This window comes from Oryza glaberrima, chromosome 7, assembly GCF_000147395.1.
Source record: "Oryza glaberrima chromosome 7, OglaRS2, whole genome shotgun sequence".
In the NCBI taxonomy this organism is placed as follows: Eukaryota; Viridiplantae; Streptophyta; class Magnoliopsida; order Poales; family Poaceae; genus Oryza; species Oryza glaberrima.
In genome coordinates this window covers 20938929-20960629 of record NC_068332.1, presented here as the reverse complement: position 1 = coordinate 20960629, position 21701 = coordinate 20938929, and the positions used below count along the sequence as shown (strand labels likewise).

At 50.6% G+C, this 21701-nt stretch overlaps 3 protein-coding genes across 4 annotated transcripts; 1 reads left to right on the top strand and 2 right to left on the bottom strand.

The window, feature by feature from the left end:
• Positions 1–9573: 9573 nt before the first annotated feature.
• LOC127780449 (uncharacterized) lies at positions 9574–12974 on the top strand. Of its 2 annotated transcripts, none has more exons than XR_008018789.1 (4): positions 9574–9909; positions 10023–10103; positions 10196–10533; positions 12763–12974. XR_008018789.1 is itself a non-coding variant. In XM_052307355.1 (4 exons), the coding sequence occupies exons 1-4, from the start codon at positions 9735–9737 to the stop codon at positions 12871–12873; spliced, it is 495 nt and encodes a 164-aa protein (XP_052163315.1). In that variant the 5' UTR covers positions 9574–9734; the 3' UTR covers positions 12874–12974. The 2 variants fall into 2 exon arrangements, 1 of the variants encoding a protein (XP_052163315.1); XM_052307355.1 differs by having other exon boundaries at positions 10196–10323.
• A 2823-nt stretch (positions 12975–15797) lies between these two features.
• On the bottom strand, positions 15798–17669 carry LOC127778611 (AP2-like ethylene-responsive transcription factor PLT1). Its single transcript, XM_052305228.1, has 2 exons — positions 17530–17669; positions 15798–17379 (listed from the first exon to the last, which is right to left on the bottom strand). The coding sequence occupies exon 2, from the start codon at positions 17306–17308 to the stop codon at positions 16655–16657; it is 654 nt and encodes a 217-aa protein (XP_052161188.1). The 5' UTR covers positions 17309–17379; positions 17530–17669; the 3' UTR covers positions 15798–16654.
• LOC127778613 (uncharacterized) lies at positions 17322–18000 on the bottom strand. Its single transcript, XM_052305229.1, has one exon. It carries the CDS (start codon positions 17893–17895, stop codon positions 17497–17499), a length of 399 nt encoding a protein of 132 aa, XP_052161189.1. The 5' UTR covers positions 17896–18000; the 3' UTR covers positions 17322–17496.
• Between the last annotated feature and the right edge of the window lie 3701 nt (positions 18001–21701).

Below are 21701 nucleotides of genomic sequence, written 5' to 3'. Positions count from 1 at the left end.
AAAAATTCTAGAATATTTGTCGGAATTTCCGAAGTTAAAAAAGGCCCATAGAATCAATAGTCTATAAGTGTCCCCAAGTTCCCAGCCCAACCCAAAATCGCGGCATCTACCCAAATTAGAGCAACTAACCCTAGAGAGGAGAGAGACATACACATGGGACACGGCATCGCCATCGCGAGACCGCGAGCCGGCGGCGAAGCAGCGCATCCAGATCGGGGCATCGCGCTCCGCCCACCGCCCGCGCCCACCTCCTACGCCCATCGGCTCCTCGGCTACTTGCGACCTCACCCCCGCTGTCTTCGCCGTCTCATACCGCCGCCGTCCCGCCGTCCCACGGCGCCCTCCCGCCCTCCCGCGGCGCCGTCCCGCCGTTTCGTCGCCACCACCATCACTGACGACGACGCCACCGCCACACCGACGAGTCGACGACACCTCAAACCCCCCTAGCGGCTCTTCCTCACCGCCGCCGATGCCTCGCCTCGCAGTCGTAGCAGCCAGCAGGTCTGATGTGTGTTGTTGTTCTGTGATGACTGATGATTGATGAACTATGTGCTGATGAATGATGATGGAGTGATAGCAGTATAGCACTGAATAATAGTGTATACTGTACACCTTATACCATGGTGTTTTGCTGTAATTTTTTTAGAATATGTGTTATGCAAATTATTGTAGCGCCCGTTCTGTCGTGGCGCCTAGCGAGAAAATTAAATTCTAAAAACCCTAATTGCGAAATCTGTTTCTTTGCTTGTTGTCAGTCTCCGTGCCAATCTCTGATCTCGAATCCCCGATCCACCGCCAAATTCAAATTCCAAATCCAAATCTCTCCCAAATTCCGTCCCCTCTAAAAAAGTCTAGTTTGCCTCCCTCAGGTTCGGTGGGCCGATTTCCCTCTCGACCCATCTCTCTTTCTCTCTGTCTCTCTCTCCCTCAGCTTTCCCCTCGCTCTGCCCGTGCGCCGCACGCGCGTGCGCGTGAGCCGACGCCGAGCCGAGCGCCATCTCCTCTCTCTCATTCTCTCGCTCTCCCTCTCCCCGTCTCTCTCCCCGGCGACCCCCCGTCCGCGAATTTCGAACCCGTGCGCCGTTGCTTCGCGCGCGCGTGCCCGCGCGTCGCCGCCGTTGTCAGCCACCTGCTGCCCGTGCCTGCGCCGTCCGGCCCCGCGCCCTGCCGCGCTGCGCCGCCTGCGCCGCGCCCTGCCCCGCGAGCCAGCATGCGTGCCCGAGCCGCGCCGCTCGCATCCGTCCAAAACCCGGAGGCAGCGCCTCCTGCTCCCATCTCTCTCCCTCCCCAAATCGGCATAGCGAGAGCTTCCTTTCTCCCCCTCCATTTCCCGCCTTCCTCTCTTGGACCGACGCCTCGCCCTCCCTCCGTTCCCTCGCTCAATTCCAGCGCCTGGACGCAGAGGAGCAGTCGCGCCGCGCCAGCCGTCGCCCATGCCGTTTGACCCCGCGCCCGTGAGCCCATTCCTTCTCCTCGAAGCTCCCTCGCCCCAGCACTGCCCCAAGGTCGGTTCCCGAACCGACATAGCCACCCCTTAAAAGCCGCCCCTCCCCCTCTCGCTCGATCCCCCTGTTTCGCTCCAAGCCGCCGCGCCGTTGCTGCTCCCTTGCCCTATTTCATCATCGCCGTCCGTTGCTGAGCGTGCCGGAGGAGCCGTCGCGTTCGTGGACACGTGACGTGGACTCCGGGCGCTCGTCTCCTTCCTCTTCCTCGGCCCGAGGCCGAAACGATCACGTTTCGCGCCGTCGGCCATCGTCACAGCGCCCTCCTCTGCAGTGGTAGTGCATCCTCTCCGTTCTCCTTCCTCGCTCCATCTCCTCCCCTTAGACTCGGGTAGTAGCACGAGTAGACCCCCCGTAGCTAGCTGGCGCCGCCCCAAGCCTTGTCGCCGCTCGCTGTGTGCTCGTCGCCGTCACCGCCCGTGTTCGGTAGCCGCCTCTCGTCGTCGGCCTCTCCCGTAGCGTTTCCGATCAATCCGGCGCAAGGTATGGATTCCTGAGGTTCCCTAGATGCTCTAGCCCCTTTGAATCCAACCCTAGCCGTCTCGTCGCCGTTTCCCTCTTCTCTCACCGCCAGTTGCCCCCACCGCAATCCACCGCCGTCGATCATCCCCCGGCGAATCCGAGCCGTTGGCTCGTCCCCTCTCAACCCGTGCTACCTCCCGGTGTGCTCGCTTTCGCCTGTATCGCCGTGGTTCGCCCCGCCGTTCGCAGCCGCCGTCCGCCGTCCGTTCCGGCCGACGCCTTCTTCAACCTCCCGCCGGCCCGCATGGCAGCCACGTAGGCGCCACGTCGGTGCCACCTCGGCCGTGACCGGGTCAAGCTGACCCCGGTCCGCCGCTCCCCTCCGCCCCGCTCGGGCACGTGGTCCACCGCGAGTCGTGAGGCTGCGCGTGGGCCTGCCGCATCCGCACCCACCGCGAGCCGCGCGCGTGCACCGCGTCCCTCCCCCAAACCCTAGCGCGCCGCCGCGTGCTCCCTCCGCACGGTGAATCGTGTCACCGATAAGCGGGTCCTACTCGGGGCCACGCGAGGTGAGCCCGGTCCACAGGCTCCCTCTCCCCTCCCCTCCCGTGCGCCCTGATGGGCCGTGTCCTCTCGGGCTGGCCGGCCCATTTAGCTCGGCCGAGCCGCCCTCTTCTCTCGGGCCGCGCCCTAGCCGCCCGAGGGAAGTCTAATCTCCCTCCCTCCTTCTTTTCTTTTTCAAAAGGGTTTAATTAAATCCTTTTTCCTTTAGACCAAAAATCCAATAATCTTAGAAATTCAATAACTTCTCAACCGTACGTCCGTTTGACTCCGTTCAACTTCCAAAAATCCTCAAATCTCGAGATCTATCTAATGGCATGCTTAGAGGTCAATAATATGGCTTTATTTTCGCCGTTTGTTGAGTTGTACCGTTTCACGTGTAGTTTCGGAGCCCGAAGACCCGCAGTGCGAGGATTTCGAGGATCAAGCTCAAGATCTCGAGCAAGGCAAGTCACCTTTGATCATCTTGCACCTATAATTTAAATCTAAGTATTTCTTTTCTACAAATATTGCATGAATAGGATTAACACGAGTAATTCGGCCACGGCTTGCGAGATAGCCTGTCTGCCCCAATCCTAATTGCTGCAATTACCCTCCTTGAATTATTGAACACTTAAACCTCCTTTGTCAACTGTTGTGCTTCGATGCACGGGCCTTCGGACACGCGCATCGGAACACCTCTCCTCAAATTTAAAATATCCAACGGTGGGTAAAACTTGGGGTTTTACAAAAGACTTGGAAAAACCCGACACCTGGGTCGGTGCTTGCGAACTAAAATGAATTTCCAAAACCGCGGACCGGGGAACATACCGGGAGTACGGTTTCCCGCTCTTGCACTTAAGGACCGTTTCCTTGGAATTTCATTCAAACATAAGGCAAGTGCGACCATATGGGTGGAATGGGACACCCCTGGCTGAGTAATTAGCTAATCGGGGGAACCATGATGCCAAGAGACATGTGGATTCAACGGGGTGGTGCCGGGGAGAACCCCCGGGTTTCCTGGCACAGTATGGTCTGGGACCTAACCTGGTGTTGGTCTAGGACCCCTCTCGTTGGCATATAGTGAACCTGTGTCGGCTTTCGAAATGCCTTGTCATGAAAGCCTCAAGGTCTCCAGACGTGGCTGTTCTGCACGGGCTGGGTGATCCGGGTTAGTAATGTCGTGTGGGTAAAGTGTACCCCCTCTGCAGAGGTTATTAAACTGTTCGAACAGCCGTGCCCACGGTCATGGGCGGATGTGAGGTGATTCCTAGCGTAGTTTTGTTTGACTACTGCTTGTGAAATTACTGTTGTGGAATGAGTTCGATGTTTGGAAAATCTGCGGCTGATAGGATCAGCCAGGCCCGGGTGGCCGTTTGAAAGATGTTGGCCGGGTGCCAACCTTGAATCAAATCAAAGACTGATACATTGCACATACTCCGACCGGACGAGACGCACTGTCTCATCCGTGTCGTTGAGAAGCACTCACTTAGTTGTTTCAAAAAGGAGTTTAGATAAAATCAATTGCAAAGACAACAGCCTTTCCTTTGAAGCCCGCATTAAACACTTAATTCCCATGACTTGCTGAGTACTCCTGTACTCACCCTTGCTCTATATAAATAATCCCCCCCATTTGCTGAAGAAGATGAAGTAGATCCCGCTGATGAGGAGTTCTTCCAGGAGCAAGTCGACTACGATGAGTTTTAGGGTTTCGGCCTAGTTCCCAAATCACGCCTGTGATGATTGGTCCAAGTCTTGGCTTCCGCTTTCCCTTTTGTAATGCAGTTATGAGCTCGGGATCTGTCCGCAGCCCAACATGACTATACTCCTACTCTGTAATAAAGAGACCTCTGTTGTTGTGATATTCTGTCTTCCTGTGATACCAGCATTGTTTCCTAGGACTGGTATCGATTAACAGGTTAATTTGGAGCGTCACGGGCTAGTACCGTTCGGGGCTAGTTCGGGGCGTGACAATTATATGAAGTTATAGAAGAATATATTTTGCTATTGAGACTTAACAATTACACTTGATATAATTGTGTTTTATGATGAATTGTTGACTGCTGAACTTGAGAATTGGACTTGACAAAAGTTTGAAGCTCAGTTTGAGGGGTTTTTGTATTTCGATAAATTTTCGTTACCGTATCCGTGCCAGTTCATTTTCGCTCCATTTTCGGTTTCGATAATATTCGTTTTTGTTTTCGTTTCCGGGGTTTCCGATTCCGATTTTGGAATAAATATGAAAACGAAAACGAAAACGATAAAGGTTGTTTCCGTCCGTTTCCGTACCATTTTCACCCCTAAATATAACGGTATCCCTGGGAGTATGTACGAGCATGTGTGAAGATCGACATGAAATCATGCTAACATATCCTAGGAATCGTGTTGTGTAGTACGAAGAATCATATGATCTGGGCAACGACGTACGTGATATCCACACGGACTCAGCGAGTTTCATTCACTTGGTATCCACATCAAACAGAGTCTCTTTCGTAGTTCACTCTCGAGTCGTGACTTCGCAAAGAATATTATGCATGACGGGAATCGGATACGGACGACATACCATAGTTTTGACAAAACATCTTCAATTTTTAAATCGCGGGCGAGGGCGATGCAGTCCCAAGCGAACATGCAGCAAGGGCAAATCACACGCGCGAGGGCGTCGCGGGCCCAATCGAGCATGTGGAAAAATCGCGTGCGCGAGGACGTTGCGGGTCTAATTGCGGCGGCACGCAAATGCGCATGTGGAAAACGGACTCAGGCGCGGGCCTGATTGCTGCATGCGGCAAGGGGTGCGTGAAAATGTGCGGGCCCAATTAATTCGAGCGTGTCTTAGATAAGGACACTCTAGCGTAAGAAAAAGAAAAGAATTTGACAGAAATATAAAATTGAAACCAATTCAAACATGGATGGCATACCAAAATTCTAGCGGAAACATCTTTAATTTTTATAATAGTAGAGATTATGAGAAAATATAAATATAGAAAGAGTAGAGAAAAATTTTATTTTTAAATCACCAAGAGAAGAGAATATGGTTGCCATTGTTTTTCGTCGCTTTTCATGCTACGTTTCTTGAGCTGAGGCTGATCTGACAGCAAAATACATGCAAGAAATTATTTATTTGGTTAGCTTCTTGTGCACTTATTTGTTCTTCACCTTCTTGAGATCTTTTAGGAGCTCTGCACTCTAAACCAAAATTTTGGTTAGCTTCTTATGGGGTTATTTGTTCGTTCTTCACCAATTGAGATCTTTTAGGAGCTCTGCACTCTAAACCAAAATTGCGCTAAACTTCACTGCATTTTCATATGCTGTTTGTTGACTTCATCCCTTATGTTGATACTGATATAGTTCTGCAGAAGTTACTGAAAGTAGAATTTGTTTCTACCTGAATCTCTGGATGGATGGGAAATTTTGTGTTTTTGTATTGATATGATTATGTCAGTATCAAATCAGGATTTCTCAAGATATAATATATCCATCTAAAATGTGTTAGTCTAACAAGATCGATGTTGAGGGCCGAAAGTCACTGAGATCAGTGCATGTACTAAAACTCTTGGCTGTTTGTGCAAGGGAGAGAGCAATCTAGCATATCTCGGAGACGACCGCACAGGTTACAGTGGGATCGCGCTATTGCGAATTGGTACACGAGGGGTGATTATAGACGAATAACACCACAACGCACAAATAGCATATGACGGATGAAGGAACGAACAAATACGACACCGATCAAGATGTGATGGAGACGGATGCCATAAACGTTATGAATCTTTTAAGTAGGTAAAGATTTGGGGAACTTAAATTAACAAGTGTATGCAATTTATTGTCATAAAGTTTTTTGAGTCGTAAAAGGACATATATGTATTCTATAAACTCGTTTATTTATGAGTAAAGTGAAAGGTCGGTCCCTAAACTTGTTAGCCTTTCTAGATTTCCATAATTTTAAAATGCAGATTTAGGTCACAAAATTTAAAGTATGTCATTTTGGTTAGGTCTGTAAAAAGCTCGAGGCTTGCGAGCTACTCGAGCTCGACTTGTCCTAGGCTCGATTCGAGCTTAACAATATATGTGTCTTTTTAATCTTTTATATAATAGGTTAGTTGGGTCCATGCCGATATAAATCTCATCGTTTTGAAATCTACCAATACTATTCGCATAATGAGAACCATGTCTCAAAAAAACGTCCAAAATCAGATCCATGCCACCCGCCTGATACGTGTGAAACACATTTTGAGGCCCTCACAGATCTTGACGAGTGCGGTAAAGAAAATCGGGCGAGTCAGGCGACGAGCTTGATCGACCACACCGAGATCATCATCAAGGGCGTCAACATCTACAGCACCTTCGGCACCGTCCATTGCGTTGTCTATGAAAGCCACGCCGCCCTCCATGTCTATGAAGTCGATGGCCGAGCAGATCCATGCTGCCCTTCGTCCTCCACCACCAAGATCTTGGCCTCTTCCCACATCAGTCCGGGGAGTTGTGGCCAAGCCCATTGGAAGACAACCGCCCGTGCTCCCCCTCGCCATCTTCCTCTCTTTGCCATCCGAAGCCTCTCTAGCTCGCCTCGCCATGCTGTCATCGCCTTGTGGAGCTCAGCCTCCCCGACCACACCGGTGAGCTTGCATCCTCCGCCACGTCGTGCCATACCCAGCCCCACAATGGAGAGGCGGTGATGGCCTTTTCACCAAGAGCCCAAGAGAGAGAGAAAGAGGGGAGTGAAGGAAGGATAATTACATGTCGGCCCTATTAATTTTAATGTTTTATCTCTGAGCTTGCATGTGGATCCCACCTATATTTAAAGTTTAAGTTTTATTTTCTTCATTATGGAATGTCATGTAAGCACCACATATGCAACATACCATATTAAAAAAAAACTACTCGTTTCATATTATAAGTCGTTTTGACTTTTTAATGTTTGTCTAAGTTTATAGAAAAATATATCAATATTTTTAACACAAAACAAACATATTATCAAAATATATTCAATGAAGCTAATTTGGTGTTGTATAAGTTACTGAATTTTTTTTTTATAACTTTGGTCAAAAACAACTTATAATATGAAATAGAGGGAGTAAGAGACATACGCGCTCTCGCGCCGCTCTCATGCGGGTGGCTCGGGAGCGAAACCCTAGCCGCCAGCGCCGCCCCCTCCCAACGCCTCCAGCTGCCTCGCCGTCGCCTGAAACCGTGCGGCTGGCCAGGAAGGCGGCGGCGGGGAAAACGCGCCGGCGGCGGAGCATCCCCTCGGCGTGGGAGGCAGCGCGACGCACGCAAGGTGGAAGGCGGCGGCCAGAGCGGCCGGCAGGGCGGATCCGGCCTCCCCGGTGGAGGATCTGGCCCCCTGGCGGCCAGATCGGGAGAAGTGCGGCGGCGGCGCTGTGAGACGGAGGACGGCCTCGAGCTCGCGCCGATGGTGGCGCGGCAAGACGGCGGGCGGCCTCGCGCTCGCGGTGACGGCGGCGCGACCTCGAGCTCGCGGCAGCGGCGGCGCGCCTCAGAGGGACAGCTTGCGACGGCAGCGGCCGCGACGGCACGGCATCGCGACTCGGAGGAGCAGCTCGGCTGGCACGCAGCGGAGGCTGACCGGCCAGACGGCAATTGGCGATGATGGCGCGGACGTGCCTGCCGTGGTGCTCGTGGCATTTGGCGGCGGCGTCAGCTGACAACAGCGGCGGAGGACATGGCGGTGGCGTCGGGCTGACTGCTTGGTGGTGGAGGGCGACGGCGCAGCGGTTTGCGGAGGCGGAGGCTGGCGTCGGTGGCAGCGGCGACTGCGGCCGTGGCTGTGGAGGCGGTGGCGACGCCGGCGGATGCGGGTCGCTAGCGACAACAACTGGAGGCGGGGAAGGAGTCGGGTGCGAGATGAGGATGGCGGTGGCAAGGTGACCGTGTCTGCGGTCAGCGGAGGCATGGCGGACTCGGATGGCTAGCCGAGGGCGTGGCAGACGACTGCTTCTGGCCGGCGCGACATCGTTTGGTGGAGGGGTCGGAGACCGGCTTGGCGCAGAGAGGCGCAGCCGATGGCAGCGGAGGTCGGCTCGGCGCGAGAGGCGCAGGCGGCGGAGATGGAGGCCGGCTTGGTGCGAGAGGCGTGGCCGATGGAGGGAGACCGGAATGGTGCGAGAGGCGCGTCTAGTGGAGGAGGCCAGCTTGGCGCGAGAGGCGCGGCCGACGGTGGAGGAGGCGACCTAGGTGTGAGGAGGAGTTGCCGGAGGGTGTGGCGCAGTCTTCGGCGCACGAAGGCTGGCTGGCGGGGGACGCCGGTGTAGGGGTTCCACATGTCAGCGGAGCTTGTGTGGTGGTAGAGCATCGATGCGTCAGCCGTGGATTCGCAGGTGGTGAGCGGCGGGTGAAAACCTAGTCTGGCCTCGGCCGGACCGACAATGATTCCCCTTCCTGAGGGCGTTGTCGTGCTGTCTCACCCCTCAAGGGTGGTTGCCGGGCAAAAGCCCAGTCTTGGCTCCTTTGAGCCCCGATGGACGGCGGCGGCGGTTTTTCGGTCGCTTGTCTTCTTGAAGACATCGTTTGGCATCCCCTAGGGGAGCGATCTCGTCTGTGTCCCTTTGTTGGTTTAGTGGCGGTCGGTCACGCTTAGCGGCGGCCGGTCCGGTGCCAGCCTTCTCCTGGGCTTATGTGTTGGCGATGTCGGTGTGTGGGTGGTGGTATTTTTTTTTTCCTGGTTACGACCCTCCAGGTTGTAATCTTGTATTTTTTTTTCTTGCGCTATCAACAGAACTTCGTACCGTCTTGTGCGAGTCGTTCAAAAAAAATAGAGGGAGTAGATTAAAGTGACACATAGAACGAAACCACCATCAAAACATCGAGGGATTAAAATGTATCTCTTTTTTTTTAACGGTTGAGGGAGCCTTTACCTTTACCCAATTTTACACCCTGTTTTGCAGTGGAGGGACATGAATCAAACGTGCCTATAGTCGAGGGAGTCTAGATGGACTTTTTCCTAATAATCTCGGTGAAGCATCAGCAGCCCACGCAGCCCGTATTGAAGCCCACCCGATAAATCTGGCGCGAATCATAAATGGTGAGAACTCGGGTAGATTGAGCCGCGCGCGGCGGCAGAAGGCAACGCGAAACCCTAATCCCCAAATTCGCTATCTCTTGGCTCTGCCATCAAAATTCGAAACCCGCATAGCTTTGGAGCAAGCCGAATCTGCAACCAATCCATCAGATTGGAGGGCGAGGCGCAGGGAAGGCGATCGATCGATCGAAGCCATGCCCACCACCGCAGAGGATCAGAAACAGTGGAAGGTGGTGGAAGTCCAGCGGATCAATGCGGAGTCCCATCCCCCTCCTCGGCGTGACGATAGGTGTGACGACCTCCGCAACGACGAGGAGTTCCAGCGTGTCATGGACAACGTCGTCTTCGGCCGGGGTTATGATCCCACAAGTACGTGATCCGATCCTCGATGTCCCTTCCATTTGTGCCATGTAGAGCTAGCTCTTCCTGCACAGTGAGATCAAGTCTTCCGATCTGGCTGATCCTCGGTATGTTTTGTGCAGGAGATGACCTCAGGATCAGCACTGACCCTACTGCGATGGTCGAGCTCATAGAGTACTACCACAAGATGGGTCTGATAGAAGGTAATTGAACCCTCTTCTCGTCTTCCTCTTTTGTTTTTCATTCCAGGAGGTCAATATGAATCCTTTCTTCTTGTTTCTTTTTGTTCGCTCAGGTGAATGGGTGGCTTACAGCTTCTTGGAGGGGGTGGATGGGGTGGAATTGGAGGATAAGACGGCGATGGATGAGAAGCCAGTGATAGAGGAGGATGATCCACTGGTAGAGAAAGAGTTTTTCCTCCCGGTTGGTAATCCCCTATACTTCCGGTTTTGTAATCGGGAGTAGCAATCCGGGACTAAAGATACTCATCTTTAGTCCCGGGTGAAATAACCGGGACTAAAAATGTATCTTTAGTCCCGGTTGGTATCACCAACCAGGATTAAAAATGGCGATGGCAGCGCCAGTTCCGGTTAGCAACTGGGATTAAAGATAGCGATGGCAGCGCCAGTCCTGGTTAGCCACTGTTTTTTTCCATTATTTTTTCCCAAATTGAGTTGGAACTACACAAATCTCTTCCCAAATCAAGTTGCTCCCTGTATCCCCAAATCAAAATCAAAGTATCATCACAAACATAGATTCACATCACAAATTCTCAAGAAAAAATACATCAAGAAGAGTTGGAACTGCACAAATCTCTTCCCAAATCAAGTTGCTCCCTGTATCCCCAAATCAAAATAAAAAATATCATCACAAACATAGATTCACATCACAAATTCTCAAGAAAAAATACATCAAGAAATACATCATGTTTGTACATCACATAATGAATCACAACTTCTAAAAATTCTCAGATCCAATGAATCACAACTTCTAAAAAATTCTCAGATCCATCACAAATTCTTAAAAAAAAAAATCAAGTTGCTGCCGGCCGGCAGCCGCGCGCCACGCTGCCGCCCGCCACCCGCTAGCGCGGCCACGCCGCCTCCCTCCCATCCGCCGCCGCCCGCCCGCCCTCCGCGCGGCCCGCCGCGCCAGCCGCCACCGCCCGGACTCGGCCGCCTGGAGAGGATGAGGTAGGAAGGGGTAGGAGAGGTGAAGGGGGAGGAAGAAGGAGAGAGGAGATGGGAGACTTCTGAGATGGAGATCTCTAGAGAGGCCGGCTGTTAATTTAATGCAAAGAGGGGAGAGGAAGGGAGAGGGGGATAAGATCAATGACGACGACTGTGGACTGATACAGAGGCGGGCGGCTCGGGGTGAAGTTTAGTCCTGGTTAGTATAAACAACGGGGACTAAAAATCAGTCCCAGTTGTTTATACCAACCGGGACTAAAGATAATTAGGGCCCTGACTCGTCCTGACAATTTTTTGAACCGGGATTAAAAAAATGATCTTTAGTCCCGGTTCGAATAGGAACCGGGATTATTGTGGATTTTGGACGACCGACCAAAAATGGTTTCTCTACCAGTGATTCTGTAGTTGACTGCGAAGGTAGAGACGACGCCACCCCTGATAGCGCTGATGAGCAGGTGAAGAAACAGTGCTTGATGAGCCTCGAGCTGGATATCAACCGTGACTGGGGTGCCTCATCAACTCTTGGTACGCTGCCATTTAAGCTGTATTCACTTGGTAACTGATGATTGCTATGGATGATTGTGACTTCAGTTAGCATAAAAGGGGAGTGGATTTTCATCCCTGGAGGGGATATCCCCTTCGTTATTTGCATGTCGCCCAAATAGTTATGAAAAAAATAGAAAAACATTGAGAAGATATATTAACATGTGATATATCACTCTACAAACATGCAAGTTCAAATTCAACTGCTACATCTGTTTCAATTTGTTTTTTTCGTTGCGAGATGTAGAAGTTGAATTTGAACTTGCATGTTTATGGAGTGTCACATGTTAATACATCTTCTCAAATTTTTTTAATTTTTTTCATATCTATTTAGTTGACATGCAAACAACGAGGGGATAATCCTTATCCCCTCGAGCGATGAAAATAGTTTCCCACAAAAGTACTGGTTTCCTTGTGTGCTAAAATTTTTTCAATTCACTTGCCCATGTTCCAGACTAACTGACTGACCCATAATTTGTAGCACTTTTTTTTAGATATCGGATTAAACCGGCCTCGGGCCTCTACATGGATGTATACAGCCAAATAATTTATAGCTAAAATTATTGGGTTATTGTTCTACTAAACTGATTTTTGGCTAGCTATTTTGAAGCTTAATTTGAAGCCTAACTTAATTTGAAGATTGTGAGGATGACTAAAACCAAGAGGCTTGGAGGGAATCTTCTACTTGTTTAAAGTTGTCGAGTCGAGTAGATGACCAATTACAATGTAGAAGAGATGGGCAATTTTCTGAAGGAAAACCTTTGCATGCTATCTGGTCTTAGTCTTATGGCTTACTGGCCCTCTATTCAGTAGTACACTATTAGCTAAAAATTACAAACCACGAAGATGATTGTATTGTTTGACTACATTTTCATGCTGAATTAAATTTAGTGCAATGATCAAGTTGTGGCTGGTACCTCTAGCTAGCTTTATCGCTAGTTTTTGGGTAAGTCAAGATTTAGGTAGCAATGGTTTGTCGCTTTTTATGATACTTTTCTTAAGCTGAGTCTGACAACAAAATACAGATAAGAAATTATTACTTTGTTTAGCTCTTTGTGCAAAATCTGCTGAACTTCACTGCATTTACATCAGCTGTTTGTTGACTTTGATTTGTGTTGATATCCTGCAGAAGTTGCTCAAAGAGGACTGGCAATTGGCACCTGAATCTCCAGATGGATGTGAAATTTGGTGTTTCAGTATGTCTGTATCAAACCGTGACTCCTCGAGTCTATCGTATTAGCATAAAAATATATATATGTAGAGTATATATATCTTGTCTGGGATGCTAATTGAGATCGATGTTGAGAACCATGTATAATCAATCATTATAAAAATATATGTATGTGCTGTTGAATGTATTTTGCCAAGGCAGAGTGAGCCTGAGACGTAAAACTAGACAGCCACGAAAACTGTTATCAAACAAACGGGAGTGAATTCTAATATTCTCTCGTATACCTTTTTCTTCCAAATTCGATGCAAATAGTTGTGAAAAATTCTGAAAAAAATTGACAATGTACAGTATAATGATACCTACTAGTCCACCAAAATTCAAGTTCAAATTTAATCTACACATCGAGAAACAAAAAATACAATTTTAGATATAAACAGTACGCTACTATTCGTGCGCTTAATTTGTCTTTTTTATATCTCGACGTGTGAGTTAAGTTTGGATTTAAGATTTTGTGGAGTTGTATATATGTATTGTATGAATGTTGTTAAATTTTTCCAGAATTTTTCGTAGCCGTTTAAATGGTTTTTAAGCAAACGAGGAAACATCCCCTCGAGGGATTAGAATAGTTTCCCTCAAACATTTCACAAGATACCACTACTGGTGCAGTTAGCCCATTTTGGTGCCTGTAGGCAGTAGTAAATATCCTTCGGATGCCCATATATATATTCTTCCCTGTCATTTTTTCATTTGCGCAATTCAACTACTTGTAACAATCAGAAATAGGTTCCCTCTTACCCTCCTGGTTTTACCCATGCTCACAAAGCTTCATTAACTAGCAGACAACACGGGATAGAAATCACCTGAACTATTTCAGGCCTAATTAAGCGGAATACATGACACTGGTCCATGAATTGAACTATTTTGGGACTATACAGATTGGGGGCTCCGGAGGCAGGTTGTTGATCCTAGCGTAGTTTCTTCACCAGCTCATGCTGTCTGCAATCAACAGCCTAGTAGCCGTGAAAGTCTTTCTAGCACCTAGGTGCTGCGGCACCTAGACTAGAAATCACACGATGGTTTAAAGATTCGTGCGTCAGATAGTATACGGAGATGTTAGGATCGTATTTCTTTTTTTTGAGCGCACGCTCGAAATACAGCGCTGGCCCACCTGAAGATTCATATGGGAGGGGGGGGGGACCAATACGTGTGTACGACGTCTCCTATTCTCGTCCACATAATGTTCGATACATCCCCAGAGTCATGGGGACCGAATCGCCACCCGCCGCCGCCGCTGTTCGCCGGCCGCCGGCCGCCGCCAGCCGGCCGCATCCCTGTTGCATGTTCCTTTGGCGGAAGCGGTGCTCCATCCAGTCTCACCGAGCCTCCGACCAAGGACTTCCATCAGGTATGCTCTAGGAATCCCCTCTTCCCCAACCCCCGCTGCCCCCATCCCCCGTCCCCTCCTCCATATCACCCTCGTTGAGTCATCGTCCTGGACTCCGACGAGCTTCCATCGCCGCACATGGAGGCCCTGCTGGCTGCGGCGGCTGCGTGAAGCCTCCCGTGTCAAGAGTTGCCTCCGCTCACAGACACCGGCGAGCTATCACGGGCCAGCAAACAAGTTATACCGCCCCATTCGCCATTCTTGAGCTTCTTGAAGTGCAGTTTTTCATCCGTGCCGTGAGCGGACGCCGGCGAGCCGAGACAAAGAAACAGCACGTGCTTCGTGAGCGGACGCCGGCGAGACGACACGAGCTGAGCCGAGGCAACAATACGTTAAGGTCAGCAAAACAATCGATGTTTTCTTCTCCCCTGCCGCACAAGCACGCATTCTTTCGTCGCCGCCGCCACGGAAGAACTCCAGGGCTTTCAATTCTTCTTAGCAAACGGCGAACGATTTTGTCCATGGTTGTTTTTTTTTCCCTACATTTTTCTGGAGGAAAGAAAGAAACCACACCAAATCTTATTTTTTTTCACATTTTGATCTACTGAAAATGATTTTTCAATTTCTTTTGCATGATTTATATTCTCATTACATGTTTTGTGGGGAGATTGGCAGGTCTTGAGAAGAGTGGTTTACACCAACGGATCCATGCAGCTGTGCTAGCAGAAGCTGAGTAGCCCATAGGCCATGGCGGCGACGAAGACTGTTTTTTTTTTTGTCATGGAAAAACTCACACCCCTTTTCTATTCTTTTTTATAAAAATTAATGATTATAATTAAGACCAAAAGAGCCAATTTTTGGGATGAGGAAAATTGGTTCGAACTTAAAGGAGGTCTTGTTTTATCTGAGCTCTGGGCTTCGCGGAGTACCTCTGTACCTGCTTTCTCTGCTAGCAAAGGAGGATAGCAAGATGAAGTTGGTAGAGGAGACTTCAAACCAAATACCTCTTGCTTCTTTTTGGATGTAACTTCATCTAAGTTTTCCGATATTTTTCCTCTCTCGAATACTTTTAATAGCAAGAATGTATAGAAAAGCTGAATAAGATACAAAAATTTGGGGACACTATGGACACACTGCAGAAAGTTGCAAACTTTGTCATTTAACTAGCTTTTGTTCAGGTAGGAGGAACTAGGATGTACTGATGATTGAACAAGCAGCTGCAATAGCTACTCCAATGGTATGGGATGTTAAGCTCGACCATTTGAGGTGTCAGCCTAGCATGTTTTTTTTGTAAAGTGTATTGGCACACTATGGCTGTTGTATAGTATGCACTTATCTGAAAAAGTGACATTTTTGGAGTACATTAGAACAACAATGGGGCAGCGCACAGATGTAAGCTGTTCGAAATTCAAAATCTTACCAAAACAACAATGCTTTTTACGTTTCATGGATTAATGTCAATGTTCCAGTGCCAATCTTTTTTGTGGCAGTGGATGTTGGAATTTTAGTCTTTCTTTATTACAAGCGATTGATGTTGTCTGGGGTAAACAATAGTATGAAGAAAAAGTCCAATGATCCGATCTTTGCTTTGATCAATTACACACGGAAGATGGATCCAATAACTGACCAATAAATAGTCTGTTTGCTCATCTAGTTCAAGCAAACAAAAAGAATCCAAATACAAACAGATAATAGAACACCTCTGTTATCTCTCAACCGATCATGAACAGAAGATCTCTCTCCTTCTCCCTCCCTCTCTCTGTCGTCTCTCTCTCTCCCCCGGTCCCCCCTCTCTTAGGCTTTTGGCAGATCATGAACAGAGAAGAAGCACTTGCATTGGCAAAGCGAATCAGAAAGAAATCATGGAAATTACATGTGCTCCACTTCTATGTTGGTCAAATCTAGTACATTTTATGAATTGTACTCCCTCCGTCCTATAATATAAGGGATTTTAAGTTTTTCTTGCAACGTTTGATCACTCGTCTTATTCAAAAAATTTTGAAATTATTAATTATTTTATTTGTGACTTACTTTATTATATACAGTACTTTAAGCACAACTTTTCGCTTTTTATATTTGCGAAAAGAATTTGAATAAGACGAGTGGTGAAACGTTACAAGTAAAAACTGAAAATCCCTTATATTATGGAACGGAGGGAGTATACTTCTAAATCACCTTGTATTACCTCTAGGCCAAGTGAGAAAAGCAAGTAGCACTGTGTAGCAGAGCAACAGCAAAGAAGCGACTACCCTAGCAACAGCAAAGAAGCGACTACATACGCTCACAGTAATTAATTAGATATTTAGATGAAACACATCCTAATATATTTCGATCCAAAAATTAATTATTTTGCTTTGAGATTAATGAGCAATACACTAAAACATGAAGAGAAATTTGAAAAATTGATGATAAATACTTGAGCTGGAACATGCAGAACAAGATCAGCAACAATAACACTAGCAAAGGTTAATGGAAATCTCTAACAGCTCGGTATATAGACGTCCTCTGCCCGAAGGTGTCGATGGATTTCCTCGGGACGGCTCCGCCCGGCGAATCCACCCGCCTGTTCTCCGACGACGAGCTCTCGGCCGCGACGACGACGCTGCCCCCTGCAGTGGATGCCACCGACCACGTGCTCATCGATAGCGCCAGGCTCTGCCCATGCGAGCTCGCCGTGCCCCCGGCGCCGCCGCCGCCGCCGTTGCAGCTCCCCACCAGCACGTCGGAGCACGCGTAGCTGCTCGCGCTCGCATCGGTGCTCATGTCCTGATCAGCGTGCTGCGGCGGCGATGGCTGCGGCTGCGGCTGGTTGCTCCAGAGCCACGTCTTAATCATGGACAGTTCTATGGTTCCGCCGCCGCATCCGCCGTTACTGTAACCACCGGCGCCGTTGACAGTGCTTCCGGAGTAGAGGTATCCGCCGGCGGCTTGGCCGTGCACGTCGGAGAATAAGTTGCCGTCGAGGAAGTTCTCCAGCTTCGGCGCCTCGCCACCGCCGTCGCCCACCGTCCTCCTCCCGCCGCCGCTCGAGCCGACGAGCATCGAGAGGTCGGAGGAGCCACCGCCGTAGTCCAAACCCCTCAGCGCCCAATCTGCAAAGCACGCCAGGGAGATCACCATGCACGACTCCCCCAAAATTCGCTGCTTGCGGCTGCAAAATCCCCATCAAATAGCTATACGGGTATTCTCCCCTGCCAACAATTAATAAAACAGTTTTCTCTGCTCACCACCAAGAACGGAGATTGCGAAACGAAAGAAAATACAAGAACCACCAAAAAAGAACACAGCTCGCTGGCTAATACGGAGACTCATTCGAACAGCACGGGGAAGAGAACACTTACGAGATTTCCACCATGGGAGATCCGGAGGACGAGCCGCAGCTGAGGATGAGATCTGTGTAGGACATCGAGCTTGCAAGGTGGTGTGCGGCTGTGCGCGGGCAAGTGGTTGGACACACCAATCACATCTGCCGCCGTGTTTCCATCGCGGATGGGATCTTGGGGAACAGACGGCTTCCAGTTAGACTGCCGATTGAACGCCATGGCCGCCGCGTCGGCGAGCGGGGCGGGTGGTGGGTGGGGGGAGAAAGTGGCCATTGAGCTCGCACGATCTTGTTGCGCGAGCATGTTGTTGGTCACCACACCCCCATCCACCGTCGTGCATACCTCGCCGGTGGGATGTTGGAGAACTGCCGGCGTGCACCCCATCGCCGCAGGAGCGGCGAGGCGGCGTGGTTGGGGCGGGGGTGAAAGGGGGAAACAGCCGGCACTGCGCGTCGTCGAACACACCGGCGAGATTTGTGTTCGGCAATAATTGGGAGGGGCCAATAGTACTCTCTCTCCAACGTGACGCGCTGGCCCACGGATCGTAAAAGTAGTACTTTGTATACCCAATACATACGGTCAGCGCAATATATAGATTGAAATACGTCCCGACCACTTTACAACCCGCACCAATCGCGGGATGCATCTGACGGCTCCCAGCCTACTCCTCTTTCAGTTTCACCTGCTGCTCCTCCTCTTTCACCGGCTCCTCCATTTTCATCTTCATCTTCCTCCATTTTCATTTTCATCTTCATCTCACATTCCAACTCCAACCCCTCCACACATCCACTCCCTTGTAGTCGTAGTAGATGTCATAAATCTTCCATTCACTTTGGGATTTTTTTTTAAAAGACTCAAGTATATATGAACCTCGGCAACACGGTTTATCCTCTCCGGCGGCGGCCATGGCCTTTGATCGATCGATCGCCTCCCCTGCGCCTCGCCCTCGAATCCGATTGATGTATTGTCGATGCGGCTTGCTGGATCGAATGCTATTGGATTTGGGGATTAGGGTTTGGAAGCCGCGCTGCATTCTGCAGTTTTGCCACCACGGCTCAATCTAAAGACAATCCAACGGGTACTATACATTGGACTTCCGAATTCCGATCGGACGACGGACGAGATAAACCTATTGACTTAGTCAAACGCGCATCTCTTGATCTCTTCTCCCGCCTTCCCCCGTCTCCGACATGGACATCGAAGTACGGAATACGGATCAGAAACGACTTGAAGCGCCTCCTCCTCCTCCTCCTCTTTTAAGCAAACCGGCTAGCGACCGAGCGAGCTCTGACCTCTGAAATCATCGCGTAATCAAGTGCAACTACTTCCTAATAAACCCTATAACGATCCGATCCCCTAGCGGGAGCAAGAACACGTGAACCCTAGGGCGATCCGATCCCCTAGCGCGAGCAAGAAGACGTGAGGACGATGAGCATAGCCGTAGTGATGAACAAAACGAGCACGGTAGCCATGGAGGATCGCCGCTCTTATGCGATCCACCGCACTCCGGCGTTGCCACGCATCGTCAGCAATTCATCCTCTGTCGCGACGGCAGAGGACGCCCACAGAGGAGGTAATTACAAGCAGCGGCCGATATGCCGGGGGGACGAGCGGTTGCCGATGCCGCCGCTACACAGCAAGCGCCGCCGCGACGAACACCACCGCCGGGACTACCACTACGACGACGACGACTACGCCTATCGTGCGAGCAAGAAGAAGAAGCAGCAGGCGGCCGCTGAACAGGCGGCGCGCATGCCGAACAACAGGACGACCAGACCGACGACGCGGCGCGCGTCGTCGTCGCGCTCGCGCGCCAAGGAAGAGAGCCATGCCCGCGGTGGTGGCGCCGCGCCGCGACGCGAGAACAAGGATCGCAAGGACGGCGCCGGCGGGCGCAGCTCGCAGCGGCGCGCACCGACGATCAGCGGACCGCGCGTCCCGCCACCGGCGCCGCCGCCTCCGGCGGCGCTACCGGACTCGTTGACGGCGCAAGACGCGCTGAGCGCGGCCGCGGCGAGAGCGAGGGAGATCTCGCTGATGCGGGAGGAGGCACGGCGGGAGCTGGCCAAGATGGTCAGGACCGTCGAGTTCAACGATCCGTACATCTCACCCATGGACGCGCTCAAGCCCTGACCATGGCGTACGTACGCCTGACAATTTGTTTTAGCTCTCCTTAGGTTGTGTTTGGTACGAGGGGTGCACGTAAAACAGAACTACTCATCACCGATGATTAATTAAGTATTAGCTGAAATACTTAAAATTAGATTAATATTATTTTTATAACATTTTTTATATATTTTTTAATAAACATACCATTTAGTAATTTAGAAAATGAATGAGTAGCGCTGAATTCAGCCTTAGTGTTGGACACGCGTATATGTTAATTCAGCATATCAATTTGTTTAGCCAATGGCAAAATTTAGAAGTCCTCTGTTGAACAGCTGTACTATTTTTGTGAACTGAACGATTGGTCTGATCTATCTTTGAAAGAAAAGTGCCGATTTATTTTTGTGAAGCTTAATTAGGTTGATCGATTGGTCAGAACTCGGGTGTAATTCAGCGTAGAGTTGAATTAGGTGATCATCAGCATCACTAGTTCAGTACTTAACACCACGCACATGGCACATGCTCCTCGAATAAAAACCTGCATGAAAATTAAAGCACATCAATGGTGGGGATTAAAAGTGGATTAACCGAGCTTCCGATCGAACGGACGAGATCAAATCAACCAACGGAAATTTGGCAAACGCGCTACCCCCCTCATCCAATTCTCCCGCGCGCGCGAGACAGCGAGACCGACTCCGACTCGAAGCGCCGCCTCCTCTTAAGTCTTAACCCAACTGGTTTGAGATCTGCACCATCCTTCCCTTCGCTTCCCATCCACTGCCCAACTCCCTCTTCCTAAACCCTGGAGAGCTCGCGATCCTCCACTACTCCGATCCCCTAGCGCTAGCAAGAAGCAGCCATGAAGATGATGAGCATGGCGCAGACCATGAGGAAGACGAGCGTGGTCGTCCTGCAGGAGGAGGAGGATCTCACCTCCTCTGCGACCCACCGTGCTCCAGCTCCGCCGCCTCGCGAGGTAGTACGCGTCCGCCTCCGCCTCACCCCCGCCCCTGTCGCCACGGCGGAGGACGCCGCCAGGGGAGGCAAGATGCCGCCGCCGCCGCCGCTCCCCACCAAGCGCCGCCGCGAAGTCGTCGTCGTCGACGACGACGACGCCTCTCGTGCGAGCAAGAAGAAGCATGTGTTGAGCAAGAAGGAAGAGGCGGCCCTTGCCCGTTGCTCCTCCGCCGCGGCGCGACGCCCGATGATCAAGAATTGCAGCGGCGGCGGCGAGCGCTCGCAGGAGAGCGCGCCGGCGCCGTCACCGTCGCCGGCGAGGCTGGGCTCCTCGACGGCGCAAGACACGCTGAGCGCGGCCATCGCCGTGGCCCGTTCGGTCATGGACAAGCGGAGGGAGGTCTCGCTGTGGAGGGAGGAGGCCCACGGCGGGAGCTGGCCAAGATGGTCAGGACCGTGGAATTCAACGACCCGTACATCTCACCCATGGACGATCTCAAACCCTGATCGAACATGGTGGTGCCAAGAATTTTCTTTCTTAAGCTCTTGTTGGGGTTCGAGATATGAAATTATTAGCCATGTGTTTATTGTAGTGTTTAATGTCGAAATCATTGGCAGTTTTGTTGTGAGCCAGTGGTTTAACCTAGAATTCTTTTGTACATTGAAAACAGAGCAAATGCTCTGCTGTTAGTAGTAATTATGAACTGCATGTAATATCAGATGTACTTAACAAACATTATCTATTCTGAACTGAAGAGTACTACTAAGTTTTTTTTTTCACGATTGCAACAAAATTCTGTCGCGATGCGGATTACCACTCATTATGAGCTTTGAATTAGTTGGGCCAAAACACTTAGTTCGTGGGCCTCTCAGCCTACAAAGGCAGGCACAAGCTGCCCAGAACCAGAACCAGAAGGCCCAGTGGCTAGTCACGCACAACCCCTAAACCCGGAGGGCCTCTCCTCTCCGACGGCGGTAGCGCGGCGTGGGCGGCGCGCGCGGTCCGGCGGCCAAGGCTACGGCGCCGGGTGCAGCGGCGCGGGAGGATCTGGAAGGGTGCAGCGCGGGAGGAGCACAGCCGCCGAGCCCTTGCTGCGGGCTGCGGCGCGGCGGCGGCGAGGCGGCGA